We start from the raw sequence: 24,553 nt of genomic DNA on the forward strand, positions 1-24,553 counted from the left end.
CCTGGGGATCACAACCAGAAACAGTGAGGACATCTGCCCTTTCACTTTGCTACTCTGCTGCTGAATACGCATGCCCAGTGTGGAATACATCTCCAACAGTGGATGTGGCTCTTAATGAAACATTCCTCATTATCAGAGGATGTCTATGCCCCACACCACTGGATAAATTATACTGTTTAGCTGGTATTGCACCACTGAACATCTGTCAGGAAGTAGCAGCCTGTAATGAAAGGACCAAAGCATTGATATCTCTGACCCATCCTCTGTTCTGATATTAGCCAGCAAGCCAATGCCTTAAATCAAGAAATAGCTTCCTAAGATCTACAGAGACACTCACAGGAGCACCTCAGCAAGCGAGAGTCCAAAAGTGGCAGGCTAAAACCTGGAATCTCAATCAGTGGCTGACACCGGATAAGAGACTCCCTCCTGGGCACATAGAAGACTGGGCGACTTGGAAGGCACTGAACAGACTGCGCTCTGTTACCATGAGATGCAGAGCTAACCTTAAGAAATGGGGCTACAAAGTGGAGTCCATGACATGCGAGTGTGGAGAAGAGCAAACCACAGGCCACTTACTACTATGCGGTCTGAGCCCTGCCACATGCACAATGGAGGACCTTCTTACAGCGACACCAGAGGCACTCCAAGTGGCCAGCTTCTGGTCAAAGGACATTTAGTACAATGCCAAGTTTTTAACTCTGTGGTTTTTCTATACATTATAACTGTATTCTCAATTCACTTCTGACATGATAAATAAAAATGTATGTCTATTCAGACTTGCTTTCTGTATTTTAGAGTCCTATGTATATATTGTATGTGTATAATAGGAGTGATGGGTGAGAAACTGCTTGTTAGAAAATTATTAGCTTGATAGCAGGCCGGGACAGCGAGATCTCATTAGCTGGGAATGCAGGCCTATCTTGTTTAGGTTGACTTTTGGATCCTGGTTTGTGAAATGAAGTAACTCAAGATTTTTTTCACATGCAAGCAGAGAGAGTGGGAATGAGAAGGTGTTTTGATTATCTGACCAATTAAGAAAAAGATAGCAGAAATTGAAACAAATTTGTGATTTGAATAATGGGAGAATAGTGCTCAGAATATTTGAACAGTATCACCTATAAATATTTGATACTTATTAGGTCCACCAGTTCAGACAATAACCAAGACATAGTAACTTGTTCCTGTTTTCCTTAAAAATAAACCTTTACCACCTCAGAGTGAGATTATTTTCTGAAATGGAGTGTGGTCAAGACAGCAAAAGTTATTCATGAAGAAGATGCAAGATAGGAAAGGATGGAGCATTTCCCCTTTGTCCTAGCCTACTGGTAAGTGCAAGTTCCATCTGCTCCTTTGCTCCCCTATTGTTAAGTTTTGCCGTTCTGAACTTACTTTGTAGCACTGAAGAAAGCTGAAGACAAAAGGGACTTTAGGAAAAGGACAGAGAAACTGTTCAATTTTAAAAGCAGTTGAAAAAGTAGGATGACAGCGGATTAACATGGCTGTCTCTGCCAAATCTGTATCGTGGGAGGGTATGCATAACACAGCTAGCTGCAGAAAATCCTGCTGATCGAAAGGTTGGCAGTTCGAACCTGGGTCGGGTTGAGCACTCGCCGTCAGCCCCAGCTAACCTGCCCACCTAGCAGACTGAAAGCAGAAATGCGAGTAGATAAATAGGCACAGCTTTTAGTGCCTATTCGATGGGGAGGTAATTAAAAGGTGCCCTTAAGGACATTGATCGGGAAGATGTCTAAGGACAACAAAGCTCCTTGGCATGGAAGATAGAGCGACAGCACCCCCTCCCCACGTGGCCAAAGTAGAGCACAGCATCGGAAATAAGATAGGAAATGCCTTCACCTTTGTTTGTGTACTTTCTCTCCTTGTTAATTGTATAATGGCATTGAATGCTTGCCATATGTGTGTTCTGTAATCTGCCCTAAGTACCCTCAAGGAGACAGAGCAGAATAGAAATAATATATTATTATTATATATTATACTAGCCATCAAGGCTATGGAGTCCTGTGAGTTCTGCAAAGTGCCATTCAATAGATGACTTTTTAAATCTTTGCATTTACAGTCATTTTTGCTGCACAAGTGTAGAAGTCCATTTCATGTCTCTATTGAAGACATGCCAAAACTAAAACTCAAGTCTTTTAGGATTTTTATATATATATATTTATTTATTAATGAAATCTTTGGCACAGTTTTACTTATATTTAACAATCATTAATTTATATATGTAACTTTCACCGTAAGCATCATAATACTCTGAATGTGGAATATCGAGAACCTCTGTTTTGCAGAGTCTGCTATATTGCAAGCATGACCATCAATGCTGTACACTGAAAATTTCAAATCACACATTCAGATTTGGCTTGTCCTTCTTTAGCGTGCACACTGCTCTTCAACTACGGTATTCACTGATTTCACTTGGACAGAGCAACGTGCATCTTAAAACGTATAAGAAAATGATAATTGGATTCCCAATGTCAATGCATTTTCATTCTTACACTAAATATGTGACCCTCCGCGCCCTGAGAGCACATGTACAATGTGCAGCTTTTCCTGTCCTTTTTCTAACGCCTACCAGGCTTCCTGTCTCACCAGCTGACACTGAAGAAATTTTTGCAGTGGTGATTCATTTCAGTGCCTTTCTGTTTAATCTGACCATAAATGTATAGTGTATGGGTCAGCTACATGTGCTAAAAGGCATGACAAACATGAATTGTGGACTAAAATAGTTGAAAGATAAATGGAAGGGAAAGGGCAAAGTGTCACTTCTCCTACCATTTCTTTACTGAAAATGATAGGCTCTTATTGCAAAATAAATAAATACACTGAGAAACAGAAGAAATAGAAAATAAAATAATTAGATCTCTGCAAAATAAATTGGCCTCATGTATAAGTCAAGGGCAGATTTCAGGGCCAAAATTATAGATTTTGATATGATCTATGGCAGTGGTTCTCAACCTGTGGGTCCCAGATGCTTTGGCCTTGAACTCCCAGAAACCCTAATAACTAGTAAACTGGCTGGGATTTCTAGAAGTTGTAAGCCAAAACACCTGGGGACCCACAGGTTGAGAACCACTGATCTATGGATGTCGAGTGTTATTCAGCAGAGAGGGGAAAGCACCAATGCTGCCCCATGGCTGCCACCACCACCATTTCTCCACCCAGGATTGAAAAGACCGGAATTGGTGACATGGTAGAGAAAATAGAGAAGGTCAGTCCTTCTTTTAGATTTTCCCTGAATGGATTTAGCCAGTGGTTTCCAACTTGGCTGGGATTCCTAGAAGTTGAAGTCCAAAACAACTGGAGGACCAAAGGTTAGGAACCACTAGACCAGTGGTTCCCAGTCTTTTTTTGACCAGGGCCCACTTGACCAGGGCCCACTTTGTCCAGGGCCCACTTTGACCAGGGACCGCTCTCCAACATTAGTACCAAAAGGGTTACAAATCAGTTTTTGGTCAACTTTAGATTCAGTTTAGTTATCTGGGGTGCTGATTCAGAAAATTGCATTGGATAGACCACACCAGCTCTAGTTTCTGAAACAGTACATATGCCATCCAGTAGTCGCCATCTGCTTGCCCACAGAAAACCATATTTAATAATCTAGAGTTGAAGTGGTCCATCCAATGCAATGGTCAGCTCTGCAGAAAGAAGCAGAAAGAAAATTAATAAAATAAAACAAATAAAGAGGAAGGAGGTTAGCAGACCAGATTTTCATTCTCGCAGTCCACTGCTGGGCCGTAGCCTACAGGTTGAGGACCACTGAACTAGACTAAGTTTTGCAACATTCCTTTTTTGACAATTGTCAAGGTACAGCATTTACAGTGACCCATGGATAAGTTGACCCAGGTTTGGGGGGTTGATTTTTGACTAAAGTTTCTAAGCTTATATATGAGTATATAGGGTACTTTATGTATTTATATTCAAGGTCCAACAAAACTCTGTTGAAAGAAATGTCTTTTTTGTAAACTGTAATTTGCCACAGTAGAGTTTTTCATTTAGTCTGAGACTACAGTCTGTCAGAGGTGTGGGAACAACTACAGCTTGGATGACAATTCTCACAAATCCACAGCCAGAATGGCATTCACTCCACCTTCCTTGCCCATCAATAAAACTCTTGTTCTCTTTGGCAGGAAAAACATACAAAAGACCTGAAAATTGTTTATAGACATAGTGATGCTTTTATGCATATCTACTTGTCCTCATACCCAGCTGGATCCTGACTTCATTAATTTGCTAATTGTGCTTGTTCTGTTTATTATGTATACAAAGTCAAAATTGGTGAGATTAGAATAGGGGCAAATGGGATGGAAGAAATATCAGGTGGGGTTTTTAATTTTATGTTACCTTACCTGTCCAAACGCAGTTGGCAGACAATGCTTAATGCATCAACAACTCCTTCTTCCTTGAGTTGATGACACCCAATAGTAGTAGCAATAAAGCATCCAGTTCTTCCTATTCCAGCACTAAAGAAATATATTTTAAATGAGATCAAAAATAAATGGAGTCAGAATGATACCCATCAATTAGCATGAACTTATAGGGAGTCTACAAATCTTTTTCAAAGCCATTTTGAATTCCAGGTTTTTTGGGGGGGGCAGGGGGATGCAGGGAATAAATGATGATGATAGCTGGAATGCTTTATGGTCCTTTATGTATGTATATGCTTCACTGTTACTGTGGGACACAGCGAATTTTGGCTTCACTCCCTGCAATCTCTATCTACGGGCAGCAGCTGCTGTGATCCATAGGGGTCTATTCCATTATGACTCATGAAACAACTGACTACTATCAGCCCCCTGCCATAGGAACTATCCCTATTGCAAGAAGCTGAAACAGTGACCCTGATACAATTCCCATTTATGCCAGAGATTGCAGCAGCTGCTGCCTAGTAAGTGTGGATTGGGGGACTTTTATGGTCCCCATCTAGCCACTCAATTATAGACTATGTATGTAGAGGTCCTGAAAACGTAAAAGTTACAACTTATGATATGCAAAATTCCAACCACAGATGACGACGACAATATAATGTTATCAATTGAAAAAGAGGAATGTGATGAACTGGTAATTTACTGCAGAACAGATGTTGCCCAAAGAGTTGCATTGGAGGACTTAGAGATTCTTAGAGAGAACATTTCTCCAGACATTATGGATCCTTCAGTGCAATTCTATTGGCAATTCCATAGAATTGTGCTGGAGGACCTAGAGATTTCTAGAGAGCTGTTCTCTTAAATAAACAACAACACCCTTTTAAAAATTCACATTTTTGCAGGGGAGCTGTACCCCTGATCCCAGCTAATGTGTAGGGCTGACTGTATGTGATAATACCACCAGATAGGCAGAACAATGGAGCTACTTCAGGCAGCAGGATATAATGAAAGAACAGCAAATTTGCTTTCATTGCTTTCATTAAATTTACTTTCATTATATTTTTATTGCTGAGAACAGAGAAGGAAATACACTTGTGGGACATAGTGCCAAAACATTTTGCTGGCTTTGGGTATTATTATATAACTTGACTTGAGTGGATTTGTTTTTCCATCTCAGGTAGCAAAGTGCTTGGGTTAGATCTGTGTTCACATTTATTTTGTACACAAATACATGTGTTTTTTTCTTGATTTTGTGGATGCCAATGAAGAAATGAAACTAAAAATGGCCCAAGTTGACTGGTCATAATCATTTCCACAAGAATGCAATTCAAAATCATTTTCAAATCCTACCAGGGATGACTAGGTTTCCTTGTCAGCAAACCTATGGAATGTGTGAAATTATAAACCATGACAAAACTGGGAGATTATATACAAATGGTGAATTATGGTCAATAGCAACTCTACTACTCTTTACACATTGAAAAAACTGCACAAACCAAAGTCAGTATTGGTTCCTAGGCATCATTTGATTTTACTTCCTTCCTTAAACAACTGGACAAAGTCACAGGACAAAAGTGTAGCTGTGTTCTGCCACATTATGGTGGGAATGCAAAATTACACTTTTTCTTGAGATTGAAAAAAAAGATTATTGTACGGGGGGAACTGAGAAGTAGACACAATCAATGAATTACCAGATCTATTGATATAGCATGAGGAACAAATACTTAAAGTATTTAAATAATGGGCCAGTGGTTGCCTCATTTTTTTGAATAATTTAAACTGCTTTTAGTGTTTTTATTGGATTTTAACTTAATTATTTTAATAATTGAATTGAGTTGGACTTTTCTGTGTTTTTTTTTCATTGCATTGCTTTTTAAATTGTCAGCTACTTTGGGTCCCAGTCCTGGGAAAATTGCGTGGTGAAAATAATAATAATAATAATAATTCTCAAAAATGCCTGTCATTGGTTGTATCTGATCCATGGTCTGCACTTTGCCCACTCCTGCAATATAATAAATTCTACTTTTTGATATTTTGAAAAAAATTACCTGCAATGCACAATGACAGGTCCTCTTCCAACTGATGGCTCCCTGTCTTCTTCAACATCCAGCATGAGCTGTAAAAGTGGTTGAGCACTATCTGGGGTTTTATGGTCTGGCCAGGATGTGTACCAGTAGTGTTTGACTTGTCTTGACTGGCTTCCTTGCTGAAAATAAAGATGCACATTTTGATAAACCATAGACCATAAGTAGCATTACTCTCTAAAAAGAAGGACATAAAAGCAGGTCTCCCAGCTCAAGGAACGAACTCCAATAAAGAAACTCCTACTGTGTAAAACAAAGACATTTCCTAACCCCAATGAACTTCAGTGCATACTGGTGTCCAAATATGGCCTATGTCCCAAAATGTGTTTGAGTGTGAAAAATCAAAGTGCCCCTCATAAACATCCAGAGCTAAAAAAAACAACAAGGTGCAATGAAAGGAAAATTAAAAAAATTAAAACAAAATGTATAGCTCTAAAATGCTCCTATTACACATGAGGACAAAGTCTAGAAAGGCTAAAATTCACTTCTGTCATGTTGCGATCTCTCCTTCAGTAGATGTGTATATGCCAATATAAGTGATGGGTGGATAACTTATGGGCTCCCAGATGCTTGTAAACTGCACCTCCCATCAACCTTAGCCAATGCTGGGAAATCCAGCAACATCTGGGAGATGACAATTCATCTTTGAAACCTGAATATTTTAATATTTGACATAATTTTTGTACAAAAGTGACTAATACATATATCTAGACATATATAATGTTATATTGGTCACATTTATTTCTTGCACTTCAACTCCCAGAATCCACTAGCCTGGGAGACTATGAGATCAATAGTACAAGATTTACCTATGCAAAGATCTAGTGCTGACATATTCAGCATATAGAGGGATGCAAAAGGCTATTGAATATGTATAATCCTGTCTGCTTTTTCTTACATTCTGTATTCATTATTTCTATTTTCTCCTAAAACCTACTGAATGTGTAAATGAATTCCATAATCTAACCATTAAATTAAAAAAATTAAATTACCTTTAGTGTAAGATTACGGACAGTATAATTTTCACATTCTTGCACACTGTTGACAAGTACTTCTACTTTCCCATAGATTCCTCTCTTCTCTGGCCAATAGAGCACACATTTCTGGGGAAAAAGTAAAAATGAAATATTACTTCAGATTTGTTTTTGAATGAAAATGTTAATTATTCCTAACTAAGTAAAACAATATGGTGTAGTAGTTCGTGTGCTGGACTGAGCTGAGAGGCTCTACACTTGATTGTCAAGATCACTGGACTAGTCAATATTTCACCCTCTAATGCCCAAGGATTAAAAATGAGTAAAGGCACAAACTATGCACTCTGCGTTCATTAGACAAATGATGGGGGTATAATTGCAACAAATAGCTACGAAAAGAAAATAATAGCCCAAATTATGATTCCATTTCTTAGATAGATATTTAGGGATTGTACTCAATAAGGACCAAGACATAACAGAATGAAACACACTTCTATTTCTTGTAAACTGACTAGAGAACATAATAATAGGGTGGTATATACATATTGGCCAGAATACTCTATAATAATCTTGAATGTATGGAAGTTCCCCAAACTCCATATACTGGGCAGCAGTTGCTGCAAACAATGGGGATCTGTTTCTGTGTCAATCAGAAAGCAGCTGACTGATGCGAGAGATTAAAGTGGTTGCTTCCTGGAAATTTGGGATTGGGAGAATTGATTGGGGCTGGGATTCACCGCATAACTATGGTGCTACTTAAACATCATAGCTTCAATACAGGATTCTAGCCATTTTAAATAAAGGAACTAGCAACATGATTTTGGAAGTTGGAATGTTTTTTTCCATGTTCTAGCCAGTCACTCATGCCCTTTTCTAGGAAACTCCATTCTATAACCCTTCCCTGGATTTCTTTCACCACTTCCTGAAAGCAATTGATCATTATTATGTATTGACTGAGAATGCTCAGTTCACATTGAGATGTCTGATTCTTTTCTCCTAAGGATTTATTGTACTTTTGCAAAACTTTTGATTCCACTTTGATTGCCAGTACCTATGTCTTGTTCATGGATAGTGTCATTTTGATTATATAATAATAATAATAATAATAATAATAATAATAATAATAATAATAACTGAAGGAATTTGAAAATCTGATCACTTGTTTTGATTCAGTTTCCTATCTCTAAATTATGATGATGTCAAAAAAAAAACATTCAAGTTCCATAGTTTTTAGCAAACTATAGTTTTGAAAAAAGAGAATGGTGGATTTAAAATAATGTAAATTAGTGTCGACTAACATGCCCATTAATGTCAGTGGGTCTAGGCCAGGGGTCCCCAAACTAAGGCCCGGGGGCCGGATGCGGCCCTCCAAGGTCATTTACCTGGCCCCTGCCCTCAGTTTTATAATATATTATTTTTATATCAGATTTAATAATACAATACATATAGTATTGATAGTAATATTATGATGTAATACAATGTAATGCTAATAATAATTTCATATAATAATATTAATTATATATTATATATTATATATTACATGTAATATTACTAATAATACTACAGTACAGTGGTATAATTCAATATAGAAATATATAATGCTAATATTGTTCTATGCTAATAATATAATATATTGTATATACATATAAATTGTAAGCCGCTCTGAGTCCCCTTCGGGGTGAGAAGGACAGGATATAAATGTAGTAAATAAATAAATAATGAATAAATAAATTTTTTACTTAGGCTCGTCCAAAATCTGAAATGACTTGAAGGCACACAACAATAATAATCCTAATTAACTTGACTATCTTGTTGGCCAGAAGCAGCTCCGCACTTCCCATTGAAATCCTGTTCGGTTCGAGTTGGTTAAAATTGTTTTTATTTTTAAATATTGTATTTTTCTTTCGTTGTTTTGTTGTTGTTTTTGCACTACAAATAAAGCATATGCAGTGTGCATAGGAATTTGTTCGGTTTTTTTTAATGATAATTTGGCCCCTCAACAGTCTGAAGGATTGTGGACTGGCCCTCTGCTTTAAAAGTTTGAGGACCCCTAGTCTAGGCTAAGAGGCAAAAGCATTCACAAGTAATAAGGATTATAGAATAGATTTCCAATAATGTAAATGTCATTAAGCTGTGCAAATCAGGTAATTGTAATTGTATGAGATATATCTTTATTATATTTCTGCTTCCATTTTCCATGTAAGGTGACATCAGCATTAAGAAGAGCTAGGAAAATAATGTTTATTCAGACCTTCATTCTGTATGAGGTAAATATCTCTATACTAATGATTTACAAAAAAGCAAGAAAAAGATATCTCTCCTCAGGCAAAATCATGGAAAACACGGGAAATAAATTCTCTAGTGCAATTCCATTTGATATCTCCAGAGCAATGAAACAATGCAATACATCAAATCCATTAAACAGATATTCTCCAAAGCTTATTTTAAACACATTCATTCATTATCAGTTAGTTCATTTATGTAAGCAAAAGTAAAACTCCTTTACCTCTCACATTTTCGACACCACATATTCTGTTAAATGAAATCATACTGGCTAATTTAAGAGATTGCTTTCCAGGAGAAGCACAAAATTGCATTCAAGCAAGCAGGGAACTTCCAGAAATTGAAGCCCTTTCTATGTAGTCGTTCCCCAACTTTGGTCCTCCATATATTTAAAATTTCTGACTGTTGGCCAGATCAGCTCGGGCCTCTGGGCGTTGAACTCCAAAATACCTGGAGAACCAAGGTTTGATAAGCACTGGATAGACACTAGCAATACAACGTCCAGCCTTCAAAACTTGCTGTCAAATTTTAGAAAAACTAATCCATGTGACTCTAGGTCTTTACTAAAATTGCAAATCATAATTTGGAATTTTTTCAACTACAAACCCCAGCATTCCCAGAATGACAAATATTAATATTTTTCCAAGACATGATAACAACAATCACTACTATCCTGAAATAATAATAATAATAATAATAATAATAATAATAATAATAACAACAACTACTGCCAGAACCACAACCTCTTACTTATTATCACTAACTCTATCCCTACCAGTAGCACCATTCACCTCTTTTGAAGATGTTTCTCTTTCCAACAGAAGGAAAAACAATATCAAATACTACAGCTGCACCATGCATAGTCACAATCTGGTTGTCCGCTTCTGAGATGTCTTGATAAATGTGTCTACTGTATGCAGCTCCCTAAAGACTTTGGACGTTAATTCAGGAAAGGTTTCTTATCTTGTTCCCAATCCTTTTAATTGGCAGCTTTCTCTAAGTGGACAATGCACAGCGTCCCTCCATCACAATAGTTTCTAAGGTTCAATGTAGTTCAAGGAGCTTTATTTTTATCACTCCGCTACTATGACTTTAGAAATCTCACCCACTTCCAATCTATTGTACTGATAAAAGAATTTTGAAACAAATAAAAATTATTTAAAGTATGTAAAACACAACATATAGTTTACATGTCTGATTATTTGCAACTTTTGGGTTTTATTTGAAGTTTATTTGAACCCTAATGACATTTAGTAATCCATTCAAAGTATTTATTCTGATGATTCCAAGCAAAACCAAAACAATCCCCTGCAACTAATTTGGGCACTGCTGTGTGAAGTTTCATGTATAAGTGTTCAAAACAAATTTCAATTCTTTGGAATATGGGTATCAATTGTCTATACACACATTGTTTTGAGTGCTTCTTTTCCAGCATGTAGTTACTGCAAAACGTTAAGCTACACATGTTCAAACATCCTTTAACTGACAGGAGAATACTATTTTTTGATCCATTTCATCTTGTCTCCTTTTTTATTTCTTTCCTTTTTGGGGTTTATCCTAACATTGCTTCAGACATTTCTGATGTGAACATTTCATATGCAATTTGTCTCTTGATCATGAAAACCATGCTTCAGAAGACTGAAAAATATTTTGACAGATTGTTTGCATTTGTAACATTGTCTAGATATATTAAATCCCGTCTAGATACTGGAACTGATCTCAGCCTGCTAGTTGTTGGTAACCATTTTACCTTTTAATAAGGTTTTAGTTGCTTTAAATTCCTATTCTGTTTAAATTAATATTATGTGATTATGTTTGCTAGGATTGTTTGGTTTGATTTTTGGTTAATTTTCATTTGATATTAAGTTTATAGTAATGTCTGTTCTTGTTCTTTAATATGTCTTGTTTTGATGTAATTTGTTATATGTCTTTTTGTTGGCATTAAATGTTTGCCATATGTATTGGAAACCACCCTGGAGTCCCTTTGAGGAGATAGGTAGGACTAAAAATAAAGTACTGTATTATTATTATTATTATTATTATTATTATTATTATTATTATTATTATTCACATCAGTTTCAAACAAAAGTAAGACATTGTTCACACTTTCCCCTAAAGCAGTGGTTCTCAGTCTTCCTAATGCCACAACCCCCTAATACAATTCCTTATGTTGGGGTGACCCCTAACCATAAAATTATTTTCATTGCTCCTCCATAACTATAACATTTCGATGCTGTTATGAATTGTAATGTAAATATCTGATATGCAGGATGTATTTTCATTTACTGGACCAAATTTGGCACAAATATCTGATACACCCAAATTTGAATACCGGTGGGGTTGGGAGAGGGATTGATTTTGTCATTTGAGAGTTGTAGTTCCTGGGATGTATAGTTCACCTAAAATCAAAGAGTATTCTGAACTCCACTAACAATGGAATTGAACCAAACTTGGTACACAGAACTCCCATGACCAACAGAAAATACTGGAAGAGTTCGGTGGGCATTGACCTTGAGTTTGGGAGTTGTAGTTCACCTATATCCAGCCAGCACTGTGGACTCAAACAATGATGGATCTGGAACAAACTTGGCACGAATACACAATATGTGAACACTGGTGGAGTTTGGGGTAAATAGACCTTGACATTTGGGAGTTGTAGTTGCTGGGATTTATAGTTCACCTATAATCAAAGAGCCCCTTGAACTCCACCAATGATCACATTGGGCCAAACTTCCCACACAGAACCCTCATTACCAACAGAAAATACTGGTCTTTGGTGACCCCTCTGAACACCCCATGTGACCCCCTCCAGGGGTCCCAACCCCCAGGTTGAGAAATGCTGCCTTAAAGAGAATAAAGTCAAAAGTAATTCAGTGTTAAATTGGTACATGGTTATTCTGTGCAGAAAAAAAGCATTTTCTTTGCATATATTTCCCTGGAGAAGCATTATTTTCTGTGGGAGAAATACAGTTTTCAGTGCAGAAAATGTAGTTTTCTGTGCAAAACATACCATGTGAATTTCACATGAAATGTCACTAATTGGGAGTATGCATCAAAACAATGAGTTTTCAAAAGCAGGAAGAAATTTTTTAAAGTACTCATTGCTTTTTTAAAGAAGAAAATTAGTGAGAAATTGCATTTCTGTGCTTCAGATGAAATTTGGCTTATTTTCCTGTGTGGGAGATAGAGATAAGTGGGTGTATTCATTGTGTTTTCAATTTCTAATACAAAAAGGCATCTACTCCAAATGAGTGTCTTTTCCCCTTTTCCAAGGCCATTGCTTTTTATTATCATGGATGGGATACTGATTATTTACTGTGTTTGGTTTAGTGGTTTGAGTTTTAAACTATGACTCTGGTTTGAATCTTCACTTGGCCATGACCACTCGATGGCCCTAGGAAGTCACCCACTCTCAGCCTCAGAAGACCTTGTGATAGGTTCACCTCAGGTTCTCCATGAGTGAGAAAAAAACTTGAAGGCACACTACAACACAACTCAGAATTAAGCCAAATAAAAATTGACACATCTGTTCAGGAAAAAAAAATGACTTGGTAGAGGCTTTCAGCAAAATTGACTTACATATAAGATATTTCTAATGTTTCCATATCAGAGCACCATTTTGATGTCTCGCTTAGTTATTTGTGTTTTAGTGTTGCTATCTGCTTTTTTTTTTGAGTGCAACCATACACACACACACACATACAACTCTCTCTCTTGTATAGTTAAAGTAGGGTTGTACCTATTCACAAAATCTAAACTGCCATGCTTCCATGCCATGCAAAATAGGTGGTATAATAATTAGTCTATAACCCAAACAGTACTTAAGATGTTTGCCAGGATTTCTCAGTGGAATGTCAAAAGCTCATGTAAACACAGACTCTCTCCCTGTAGCCTGGGAACGAATTAAGAAGTCTCCCCCTCTTTTATTAGAAGGAAATTGCCACTGTCAGTTCACAACAATGCAGATAAACAATATTGAAATGAGCTTGAGCCATTCAGGTAAACACAGGGCTTCCTGTGATGTTGGAAACTTGAGGGTGTTGCTTTCAAGTCATTCTTTTCAAACATCGTCAGGGGTATTTAAAAGTTTGGCATTTCCTCTGGGAAAATATTTCTTCTACAGACTGTATTATCGGAGGGAGGTTTTTAAACTATATCTTGACCAGATCACACAAGGAACTGTTTATAGTAGCTATGGCCAGCCTAGATATTTTGCAGCTTTAAACAGAGCAGCCAATGGCTTAATCTCCCAAAGAAACCCTCCACTTTTTAGGCCAGCCAAGCTAATTCAGCACTTAAGGTAGAAAAGTGTGTTTCTTTCTCTCAAAAGCAGTGACAATGAACAATAGAGAGAACTAACAACTGGCTTTCCTTTCATGGCATTGCACATCACGTGCCTCCCCGAACAATCCAATCTCATTTGGTTTTCATAAGTTCAGGTTCAGTTTGTACTTAGATGGAAGATAACCAAGGGATATCATAGTTATCCAGGTAGGGCTCCTGTTACATCATTATTTTCCATTAAGTGAGCTTGTATTGATTCAATCAAAGAAGGCACACCCATCAGTTTGCAAGATCTGCACAGAATAATAGATGCACGGTGCATCTGGAAGTCTTTTTTTGACTTCTAGGGAGAGTGCAAGTTTGATCTGTTCTAAGATCTACAGTTACAAATTCATTTTCTTTCTGTGGTTCACACTGACAGTACCAGATCTGAAAGGCTGCAAGTATTCCCCATTTCGTAGTTTAAGTGATGTTATTGACTGGAATTTTGGATCATTGTTGGTTCAGAATCTAGGAATTAGTTGTTGTTACTGCTACTATTGTTGTTTTGATTGTTATGTTCCTTGAAGTTAACTCCAGTCTATCGTAACCTTATCCTGGAGTGTTTTTTTGTTGATGCAAGGTATATTCTGAGGAAGCTCACCATTGCCCTCTTTTGGGTTAGAGAGAGTCTGGTTTGATAAAAGTCATTGATGCATTTCTATGGTTGAGCTGCAATCTTTGATGATGATATATCACACACTTACATATCATCATCACTATCACTACCTATTAGGTATTGAGAATCTTATCCAAAATCAATATACATATCAGTCCTATATTTATTTATTCTAAGTTCCATCAAAGTCAATTTGACTTACTCCCTAGACTGTAAAGAAATGAAGTCTAAGGCACTTTCCACACAATGTATAAAATCCACATTGAACTGGATTATACATGGACTCAGATAATTCAGTTCAAAGCAGGTATTGTGGATTATCTGCCTTGATATTCTGGGTTATATGACTGTGTGGAAGGGCTCGAGGGCATGTCTATCAGATTCCATCAAAACTGGTTTGTAAATGTGCATTCTAGAGCAAAAATTGACAATTATGCATATCATATATTGAACATAGAGACTAATTTTTAAGCCTGTCTACAACAAGATCCAACCTTTTTCTGTTTTTGCTGATTATAAATAATAACTTGGATATAGTTTTAGACAAAACAGACATTTAAATAAGTGAGATGCAACATAGTCACTATTAACTAGTTATTTCGGTGGATCTGTAGTTCTACTTTAAGAACTGCTTTGAGTCGTGTACATCTGAGGCTGCTTCCACATCCACAATGATAATATTAATGATTCAGAAGAATCTTACCTCATTTTTCTCTTTAAGTTTTGTGATCATAACAATAACAGGACTATCCTCTTGCCATACCATCTGCCAGAAATCATTGACTGTATTAATCATGGGTCCCTGAGTTGCAATGAAAGCTTTCTCCCGGCCACTGTAACCCTGATTTCGAAACATACATAAAAACAATCACATTAGATTAGGATTTTAATGGGTGTTAAAAGAAATAGGCACTTGAATAAGAAGAAAATCAACATAGAAATCTTGTATAAACTTGTCAATGATGAGTCATTTATTAAGAGAGTATATTGCCCACCGAATGCACACAAAATAGAGAATGTAGTTGTATATGTCAGGGAAAAAATCCAGCCGCATATGCTTACACTCGCAATACTGGGCAGGCTTTGGGGTTCTTCAAAACTCTTCATTAGGCTAGATAGTAAGTAACCTTAGATGTAAATAAGTTAGATGGGGAGGAAAAGTGATAGAAGATGACTCTTATTCTTTATTTGTTTGTTCGTCTTTCTCAGAAACCTTCTTGGGAGGGTCCAAGAAGTAATTTGAAAGCCCCTCGGGACCTGGTGGAGCTTCTCAAATATCAATACTCATCTCCCACTTTTCATTTTGAGGTTGCAAACAGGTGCAGAGGCCATGGCTTAAACATTAGCCACTTCTACCCATCCTCCTTTGTTTACTATCTGGAGCCCTCGGTGGTGCAGTGGGTTAAACCCCCTGTGTTGGCAGGACTGCTGACCAATAGGTAGGCGTTTTGAATCTGGGGAGAGCAGGTGAGCTCCCTCTATCAGTTCCAGCTCCATGCGGGAACATGAGAGAAGCTTCCCATAAGGATGGTAAAACATCAAACATCCGGGCATCCCCTGGGCAATGTCCTTGCAGACAGCCAGTTGTCTCACATCAGAAATGACTTGCAGTTTCTCAAGTTGTTCCTGATGCAAAAAAACAAACAAACAAAAAACCATCCTGTTTGATGAAGAATTTTGAAGAATTTGAAAATCTGCATAATCTTTTGTGATCATTACACATTTGTAATCATGAATTTTAAACTCGCATCTGGTGTCTGTTATATTTTAATCACTGTTCTGTGTATTTTAATATACACAGATTGTAGAAATAAATTTAATATCATTATTATGTGTTTTAGCTATGTTGCAACCCACCTCGAGTCATGAGGAGAGGGAGGTAAGAAATAACTTTTATTGATAGAGGGAGAAGTCAACAAGGAGCCTGATCATTGCTATGGGAACAGCACCTTGCAACATATTGTGGAAGACAGCTAGAAGAATGACTCAGTAGAACCAATTATTTCCCTTAATAGTTCAATAGAAAAATAAGAAAGAAAATGGCAAATTCTCACAATGTACACCACTTGACTTACCTTGATGTAGTTTGCATTTATATAGGTGCTCAAGGTATCCCCTGGGTACTTTGGTTTCAAACTGACTCTGCTTACAGGATCTGAAAAAATGATGAAAATTCTTTTACCTCTGAAAACTACGTAAGTATATAAAACATGTTGATGGGAAAACCCTAACATTAGATTTGAAAGAGCAGGTACTTTGAACACCAGGGACTTCATCATATTTACTTTTTGCACATCCTAGGATACTGCTAGGACAGAGCAGAGCACATCACATAATGCAGGGCTAGTTCTGGCAGGGCTCCGTCCTGACTCCGTCTGGGAAGCATCCTAGGACGGAGTCCCGAGAATATGGGAGGCTTCCAGTGTTCTCATTAGTTAATGGGGCCAGTGCAGGGGGAATCTGGGCAGCGATGCTTTCCTCCATGTGATGGGGAAAGTGGCAATGAAGGCAATGTGGGGTGTGGGGTGATGGTTTCCCATACTGTTCCACTGGTGAATCTCTCTGCTATTGCCCACATTTGGGACCTCCATGTGATGAGGCCCTAAGTTACTAAGATGATATGATTCTAGTATCTTAAGACAATTGTTTATACTGCTGTAGTCTGCGAACATGCTGCATCCAAAGTTTCAAAAGGATGAAGCAAGACAGAACTCCCAGTTGGATTGCTATTACAGAGAAAAGCCTTGTCATATGTACTCCCCCATTTCCCCTTCTCACACAAAAGTATGGTCCTCGTGGGGAGAGTTAATGATGTACCGGTATGCTACTACCTCAAAACTGCAATATGTTGAAATGTTATTTTGTTTTTTAAATTTTACGATGGCAGGTCTTCATACCCTGTAAGCAGAGAAGCCAAGCGTCCACTTGCCTTTTGAGGTGACCCATGAAATTTTGGATACTAAATTTGTTTTGGGAAAAATGTAGGAGACGAGAAGGATTGTAAGACACGTGGCAGATCATAATGTTCTTGTTTTGGTGACTGCATATTATTCATATGGATTCTAGTATGGAGCTGTTTGTGGATTATTCATAACATTTTAGCAATAATTAAAATCTGAAGTATTTAGAACAAATTAAATCTGAAATATTTAGAGCAATGGGAACTTTGTTTCATTGATCCCAGTATGTACATTTGGATCCAAGAATTTGAGAGAAAATGAAAGTCTTCAGCATGTGGCAAAAGTGATTGTGGCCATTAAAATGCATGATGGTAGTAGATACATGAAGTACAATAGAGTCTCACTTATCCAAGCCTCACTGATCCAAGTTTCTGGATTATCCAAGCCATTTTTGTAGTCAATGTTTTCAATATATTGTGATATTTTGGTGCTCAATTTGTAAATACAGTAATTACAACATAACATTACTGTGTATTGAACTGCTTTTTCTGTCAAATTTGTTGTAAAACATGATGTTTTGGTGCTTAATTTGTAAAATCATAACCTAATTTGATGTTTAATAGGCTTTTCCTTAATCCCTCCTTATTATCCAAGATATTGGCTTATCCAAGCTTCTGCGGGCCCTTTTAGCTTGGATAAGTGAGACTCTACTGTACCAATAATTTGCAAGAAAACAAGCTTGGTTCACAATGATGATGTGCTTCAGCATAAAGTCATAATGTCATAATGTGCTTCAACTTAAAGATAGAAAACAAATAATCAAAAGAAGAGAATTCTGTCACTTAAAAAAAATCTCACGTTATCTAAAAGAAAAGAAATGGCAATACATAATTACTGATACCTGTCAATTATTTCAATACAAGGCCATAGGAGGTTTGTCAGAGGTCGATGGAGGGAAGTTAAAAGCCTATGGCAAATACACACATACTTATTTGTCAAAAAGACAAATACACACATACTAAAAGACAAATACTAATTAAGGTTGAAATTGACTTACTTGGAAGGATGGTTTTATAATGATTTTTTGTTCCATGGCTGGGAATGTCAAGTTCTTTAGGATCCACAAAATTCATGGGAATTTCCTAAAGAGGAAGGAAAAAGAAAAGAGGACCAAGAAACATTAAGTATTTATAAGGAGCCATGTGTAACTTGGAGGTAATAAAGATTGGCTGTGGAAAAGAGTGTTTTATAATGTAGATGATGGACCGGAAGGTAGGGCAGTAGGTGGAACCATGGTAACCTAGACTACTTTCCAAAAGAACCACATTTCCTAGACTGCAGAAAGAAGGGGAGGAAGAGAGAAAAGGAGAAAACTGAAACCACACTCTAAGGGCCCTTCTACACAGCCATATAACTCAGAATATCAAGGCAGAAAATCCCACAATATCTGCTTTGAACTGTGTTATCACATTGGCTTATCCCTGAACACACCAACTGTGCACTTGATCAAATCCCTTTTTGATTATAGTGCTATGATTCCATTTTAACTGCCATGACAATTTCCAATGAAATCCTGGAATTTGCAGTTTGGAGAAGAGAAGTCAGAATTCTCAGCCACAGAGCTCAAGTGTCTCACAAAACTACAGCTCCCAGGATTTCATAGGATGGAATCATGGTGTTAAAGTTGAATCATAGCACTATCATTGTGGAATGTGAAATGGCCTAGCCACTTCGTTAGGGTCGCGGTGTCATCCATGGTGTCATCCATGCCAGTGAGTTGTGACGTTCTAAAATGGGTTTCAGTTTGACCTTCAAAAAAGCTTTCCAAGGTGCTGACCATTCCTCAGCCTAATAGGTTTAGCAGCTTATATACCTAACCCAGGAGCTACCAGCATATCCAGGTTAAATATCACTGGGCTTGGTTAAAAGGGGGGAAAGCAGCTATGTGGACATGTGAGTGTTCTTGAGGGATAGAGAATGAATATCTCCTTCTCACCCTCCCTCACTCCCCCCCTCTCTCTTTTCTGCATGTTGAATCTATTGACCACTGCCAGCCTGACTGTTCATGTAGTTCCTCTATACTCTCAAAGGGTTCCTATCCTCAATAAGGAGTTGGTTGATGACAAGTCATAATCTATAGTTGGGGACTTGCTTGTTCTAGTTTTATGATATTGCATGAAATTGTCAATGTAACTTTCTTTCAAGCAGTTCAGATGGTTAAAGAAAACACATGTGTGTCAATGCTGCATCAGGTCAGAATGCTGGTTGGCCATCACATGTTCAAAGATTTGTGAACACTAAAAACTGTATGTGAAAACCGAGTAGTTTAGGGAGACAACTTTTAAATATTTTCATGTAAGTTTGCATCACAAGGAAAATTTGGAACTTAACATGTATACATATCCATTTTTAAAAAACAAACCAATTATCAATAGGCTTACCATGAATTCTGTCTGAAGCAAATGAGAACTTGCAACAGTGTCTTTTAACTGCTGCCTTGTCAAGATCCGGCTTGCAGACTGGAGGTACTCCATTGCTACTTTTTCTCTTGGTGTGGGCACAGCTACAAAAGGTTCAACACTTCCTAAGCTGCTCATGTCTAAGGTGAGTGAAACATTGGATCCGCGCCTGGAGCATAAGACAAATAGTGCACAATCATGAGAAGTGTTGTTTAGGAAATTGGGGTTTGTTTTAAGCACTGAGTTACTACATTGCTCACATCAGGTTGTATCACAAAATACTACAAGTACATGTAGGTGTAGTTTTCATTGAGAAATTAATCTACTTCTACACAACTTTAGACAACTTTGTAAAGAATTTACATATTTTTATCATTAATTTGTAATTTTCTCTTGTCTTCTTGCTATCTCCTATCTTTTATTTCTCCAGGGAAAATCCAGTAAGGAAGAAAATATGTCATAATTGCCCAATATCCATTAATTGAGCACTTCTGCCACCAAAACCACCTGTTAATCAGGATTTGAACAATATTATCCATTGCATCTGAGGTTGATTTGTGGTTACTTCATCACTTTCCAAGTCAATCCATGCATTAAACCATAGTCAGCTTATGGTCCTCCAGACGTTGTCAGCCCTCACTAACAGATGACTCATACAGGTGAGGATTAAGACTGAAATTAATGGCAGCAGATATCCAGCAATAGAAACTGTTTACCCCGGATTTAAACAAGCCTATCCAAACAAATTGTAAAAAGCTGTGCTAGGAAGTACTTAAGCTTTTTTAAAAATTCCTGCTCCATCACATGAATACAGTGTAGCAAGGCCCATGCAAGTTACTCAGGCCTGGAGGTCTGACAGGCAGCCCAGGGCCTAGATATCTTGGATATGTTCTTGTTGGGTCACTCCTACAGTCTTCACTAGCTTGAATGCGAGAGCAAAAGAGAATATGGTTGCTTGATCCCAGGGTCTGGCCCTGATTTTCCAGTTCTCATGGATCGTCTCCAGGTAAGAGACACAGATAAAAATTGTCCAGTTTTGCAGGCTAAGTTCCACAAAAGAGGAAAAGGCTCCATTTTAGCTAGGAGAGCAGCAGCTTGTTACATTTGTAAGGATGAATTGATTAGTTGCTGCAATGTGGAAAGATGCTAAGGCAGGCAGGGGCAAACTTTTTTGTCTTGGGGCCTCCATCCTTATGCCGGGAGGAGGCGAGACATGTGGTGTCTGAGAGCACTCCAGAGGGCTCTCAGCTGCTGCGTGCCTTCCTCCCCCATCCTTTCTGCATAAGGAAGCAGACAGGGAAAATGAGGAGAGCCTTAGGTAAGCACCCAGGGGGTTACATCCTTAGTTTGCCCATATCTGCTCTAAGAAGTCTAGCAAGCTTATGATCACCCACTATTGTCAATCATATATATTTGCTGGTGGCAGATGGCTGTCTCCTTTTTTCATCAGAATCTGAATTTGGTCTTGGCCGCACTGAACAAATAGTAAAATGACTTAGGCTGGTCCTAGAAGGAGAGCATGAAAGAACTGGGTAAAACTGTATGTCCTACTTGTCCTACTTGTGGATGTCTTGTAGGCACCTGGTTGGCCTCTAGAAGACAAAATTCAGGACTGGATAAAACAACCAACATATTGATAACATATACATGATGCCATCCTTCTTAATTGATCTCTGATAAGGCATGAGTGGATGTTTAGCCAAAAGAAGGAGCAAATGTGGGGAGTATTCTATTTCTCATACACACACTGCCCCATTTCTGGATTCCTTCCCATATCTCTTTGCAAAAAGGTGTAGAACTGCATATTCACAAAGTGGCAGGGAGAAGATGGGAAAGGCAACTAGGTCTCATACTTTGCACAGTCTTCTCTCTTTTTACAAGTGTCTGTGAATCCCCCTCTCTCTACCCAAACAAGCAAATACATTCATATTGTAACAAAGCATAATTGAAATGTTAATATTTTCTTTGGCCTTTACATTGTTTTATCCACCAGTCGTAGCAAAAGTGCTACTTCCTTTCTAACAAAATGGAACCAGATCTAATTATAACTTTGAATTCATGGCTTTTTTCTAGTTCAAAAGATTTATTTTTTTAAACAAAGAATACATTAATTCACCCAAACAGATGCAAAGGTATATTAATCAGAAGACAATTCACTGGAAATGGTTTAAGGAGGCATTTAGAAAGAATTAAAAGACGTTTAGCTATTAATATTGGATAACAATAAATACTCTGAAAGATATATAATGCAAGAAATAATGAATATACTAAAATTCTTAAACCTTCAACATACCATCATTCGTATTTTGAAAAAGACATTTTCAGAGCTTGAAAAAAAATCTCATTTTGGATGACAGCTCCCTGAATTCCTCAGTCAGCAAGGCAACAAGCTTGCTGGGACATTCTGGGAGCTGTATTCCAAAATACATGCTTGGATATTCCTAAGGATGCAAGATCCTCTCTTTTGAATTCCTCCTGGATTGAATGGAAAAGATCTAAGCAAAATAAATTATTTTCAGTAATGCTCTGTGAGTACTTAAAATTATGAAATTAGGCGAGTTACTTCCATACTGATCCAGATCTTGCTGGGCTCTCAGGGAAATCACTAGGAAAAACAGCCACAGGGATTTCTGTGCAACCATTAGGGACCTCTTTGTAGCATCCTCATCCCATGCCTCTCCTCAGACTTACTAGAGAGACTCAATGTACTGAGGAGTGCTAATGGTGTTGCAACAGTAGAGGCCTGGGCTTTACTGGATTTTATCACCAGCATATGTTGTTGATATCAAAAATTAGATGTATTGTTCCCAGTCCTGATATCAATTGACACATCTTCCTGAAGTTGGCAATACTGAATGATTGCCCTCTCAAGCAAAATCTATTTCCCATCCTCATTGGGAGTCCCACTGCCTAAAATATTATGTAATTTATTGTAATTTTTTCATTGTAAGTTTGTGATGTCATGTTTTTGTTTGCACACTATGCCAAGGGCAATGCCACTAGGCTGCTATATACAGTTTTTAAAGAAACAACTAAGAACCTTCTCCTTGTGGCACATTTTGGAAAAGATGGCTGTGCTAAACAACTCACCAGGCATCCAGGTGTTAGTTCAGGTTGACTAGCTTGCTGTGTTGCAACTGCTGAAACATCTTTATTCCACAAAGCCCTGTTATGCTTGAGTGGAGGCTTATTGGTTGTTTAGGACTTTTGGCAAGTTAATGGGTTTGTAGCTCATAATTTATGTCTATTAGCTGGTAGGCCACCTACTCACCTGGTCTGGATGTGGTTTCTACTCTAGTTGGGTGACATAGCATATAAGGAGGCAATTGAATGAGTTCTCCTAGGTTTGTTCCACACCTAATCCCACCACCCTCTTGTGGGGCCATTTGTATAAGTGCTAATTTGTCACAACTTTGTCCGGCAGTTGCATTGGCCATGGAACCAGAATTGACTTTTAGTCTGCTCCAGGCATTGGTTGTGTAGAGGTATCATTAGGGAACTAACCGATGAGTAGATGGTTCAGAGTCAGTCTTGAACAGTGAGAGGAACACAGGGGTGGCTCAGCAGGTTCCTTTCATGTTATCCCTCGGGGACCAGTTCTACTACCCCATTCATCAACAGGTGGGTTAGTCAATGCCTGGCTCCAGACCCAAGTGTGGGTCAACTCTTGTCTACATGTGTAACCAAATAAAATTGCGACTTTTTTTCCTCCAAGTTATGATAACTTGAGGGTGCTTTGAATGTGATTTTCCTGCTTCTTGGCAGGGGGTTGGACTGGATGGCCCGTGAGGTCTCTTCCAACTCTGTTTCTATGATTCTATAACTGCTTAGTCTTTTGGGTCTTGTATGTGAAGCATATCTCACATCTGAACTTGCAAACTTCAGTGCATTCTAAAGTGGGCCCAGTCTTTGAAGAAATCTAGGACTGATTTAATGTAGTTTCAGGAAATACAGTTAAAATATATAAAATTGAGTTTGAATACGATGGTTGCTAAATGATTTAATTTCACAAGGGAGAACAAATAATTGCATAGTTTTCTCCCCTGCCAGACATCTTCAAAAACTATGCTGGTAGGAAGAGATCACAACCTAGAGTTTAACATGCAAACCCAACTCCACCTTATTAAGCAAACTTATTAAGCAAAGCTAAATGATCATCCATGGAATGTATGCTCCCTGACATGTTCATTTACAGGAGATGAAGAGCAGCTAGATAATTCAGCAGCCTTTACCCTCTTCTTTTTATGGAAAGTCCCAGTGTGAATTAGAATACAGAAATAAGATATGAGTAGTAAGACATTTCTTAATAAGTGATCTCTTGAGTATCTATGAATAACTTTTTTCAGCAGTATTCATCTATATGTAATAATTCATAATTTGGGCATAGTCTTTTCACACTTTTGCTGAATTCAGAATGATCACTTAACACCAAGTCTGGATATTTTTAGCAACTGAGCATAAATGATTCAAATCGCAATAGCTAAAGGCTTAGGAGGGAAGCTACATCAAACTGGAAAACTTTTGACAGGAAACTC

At 37.8% G+C, this 24,553-nt stretch overlaps 1 protein-coding gene across 1 annotated transcript in view; it reads right to left on the reverse strand.

Annotated features, from left to right (window-relative positions):
* The window catches only part of ptprr (protein tyrosine phosphatase receptor type R), a 129,751-nt gene that overhangs the window by 1,558 nt on the left and 103,640 nt on the right, over positions 1–24,553 (reverse strand). The window contains exons 7-13 of the mRNA XM_003221163.4: positions 20,001–20,187; positions 18,617–18,701; positions 16,735–16,814; positions 15,363–15,500; positions 7,453–7,563; positions 6,425–6,582; positions 4,359–4,472 (exon numbers count right to left, since the gene is read on the reverse strand). Coding sequence (XP_003221211.3) covers positions 4,359–4,472; positions 6,425–6,582; positions 7,453–7,563; positions 15,363–15,500; positions 16,735–16,814; positions 18,617–18,701; positions 20,001–20,187 — 873 coding nt within the window. The remainder of the gene's footprint in view (positions 1–4,358; positions 4,473–6,424; positions 6,583–7,452; positions 7,564–15,362; positions 15,501–16,734; positions 16,815–18,616; positions 18,702–20,000; positions 20,188–24,553) is intronic.

The sequence above is a fragment of the Anolis carolinensis genome, chromosome 5 (genome assembly GCF_035594765.1).
Source record: "Anolis carolinensis isolate JA03-04 chromosome 5, rAnoCar3.1.pri, whole genome shotgun sequence".
NCBI lineage: Eukaryota > Metazoa > Chordata > Lepidosauria > Squamata > Dactyloidae > Anolis > Anolis carolinensis.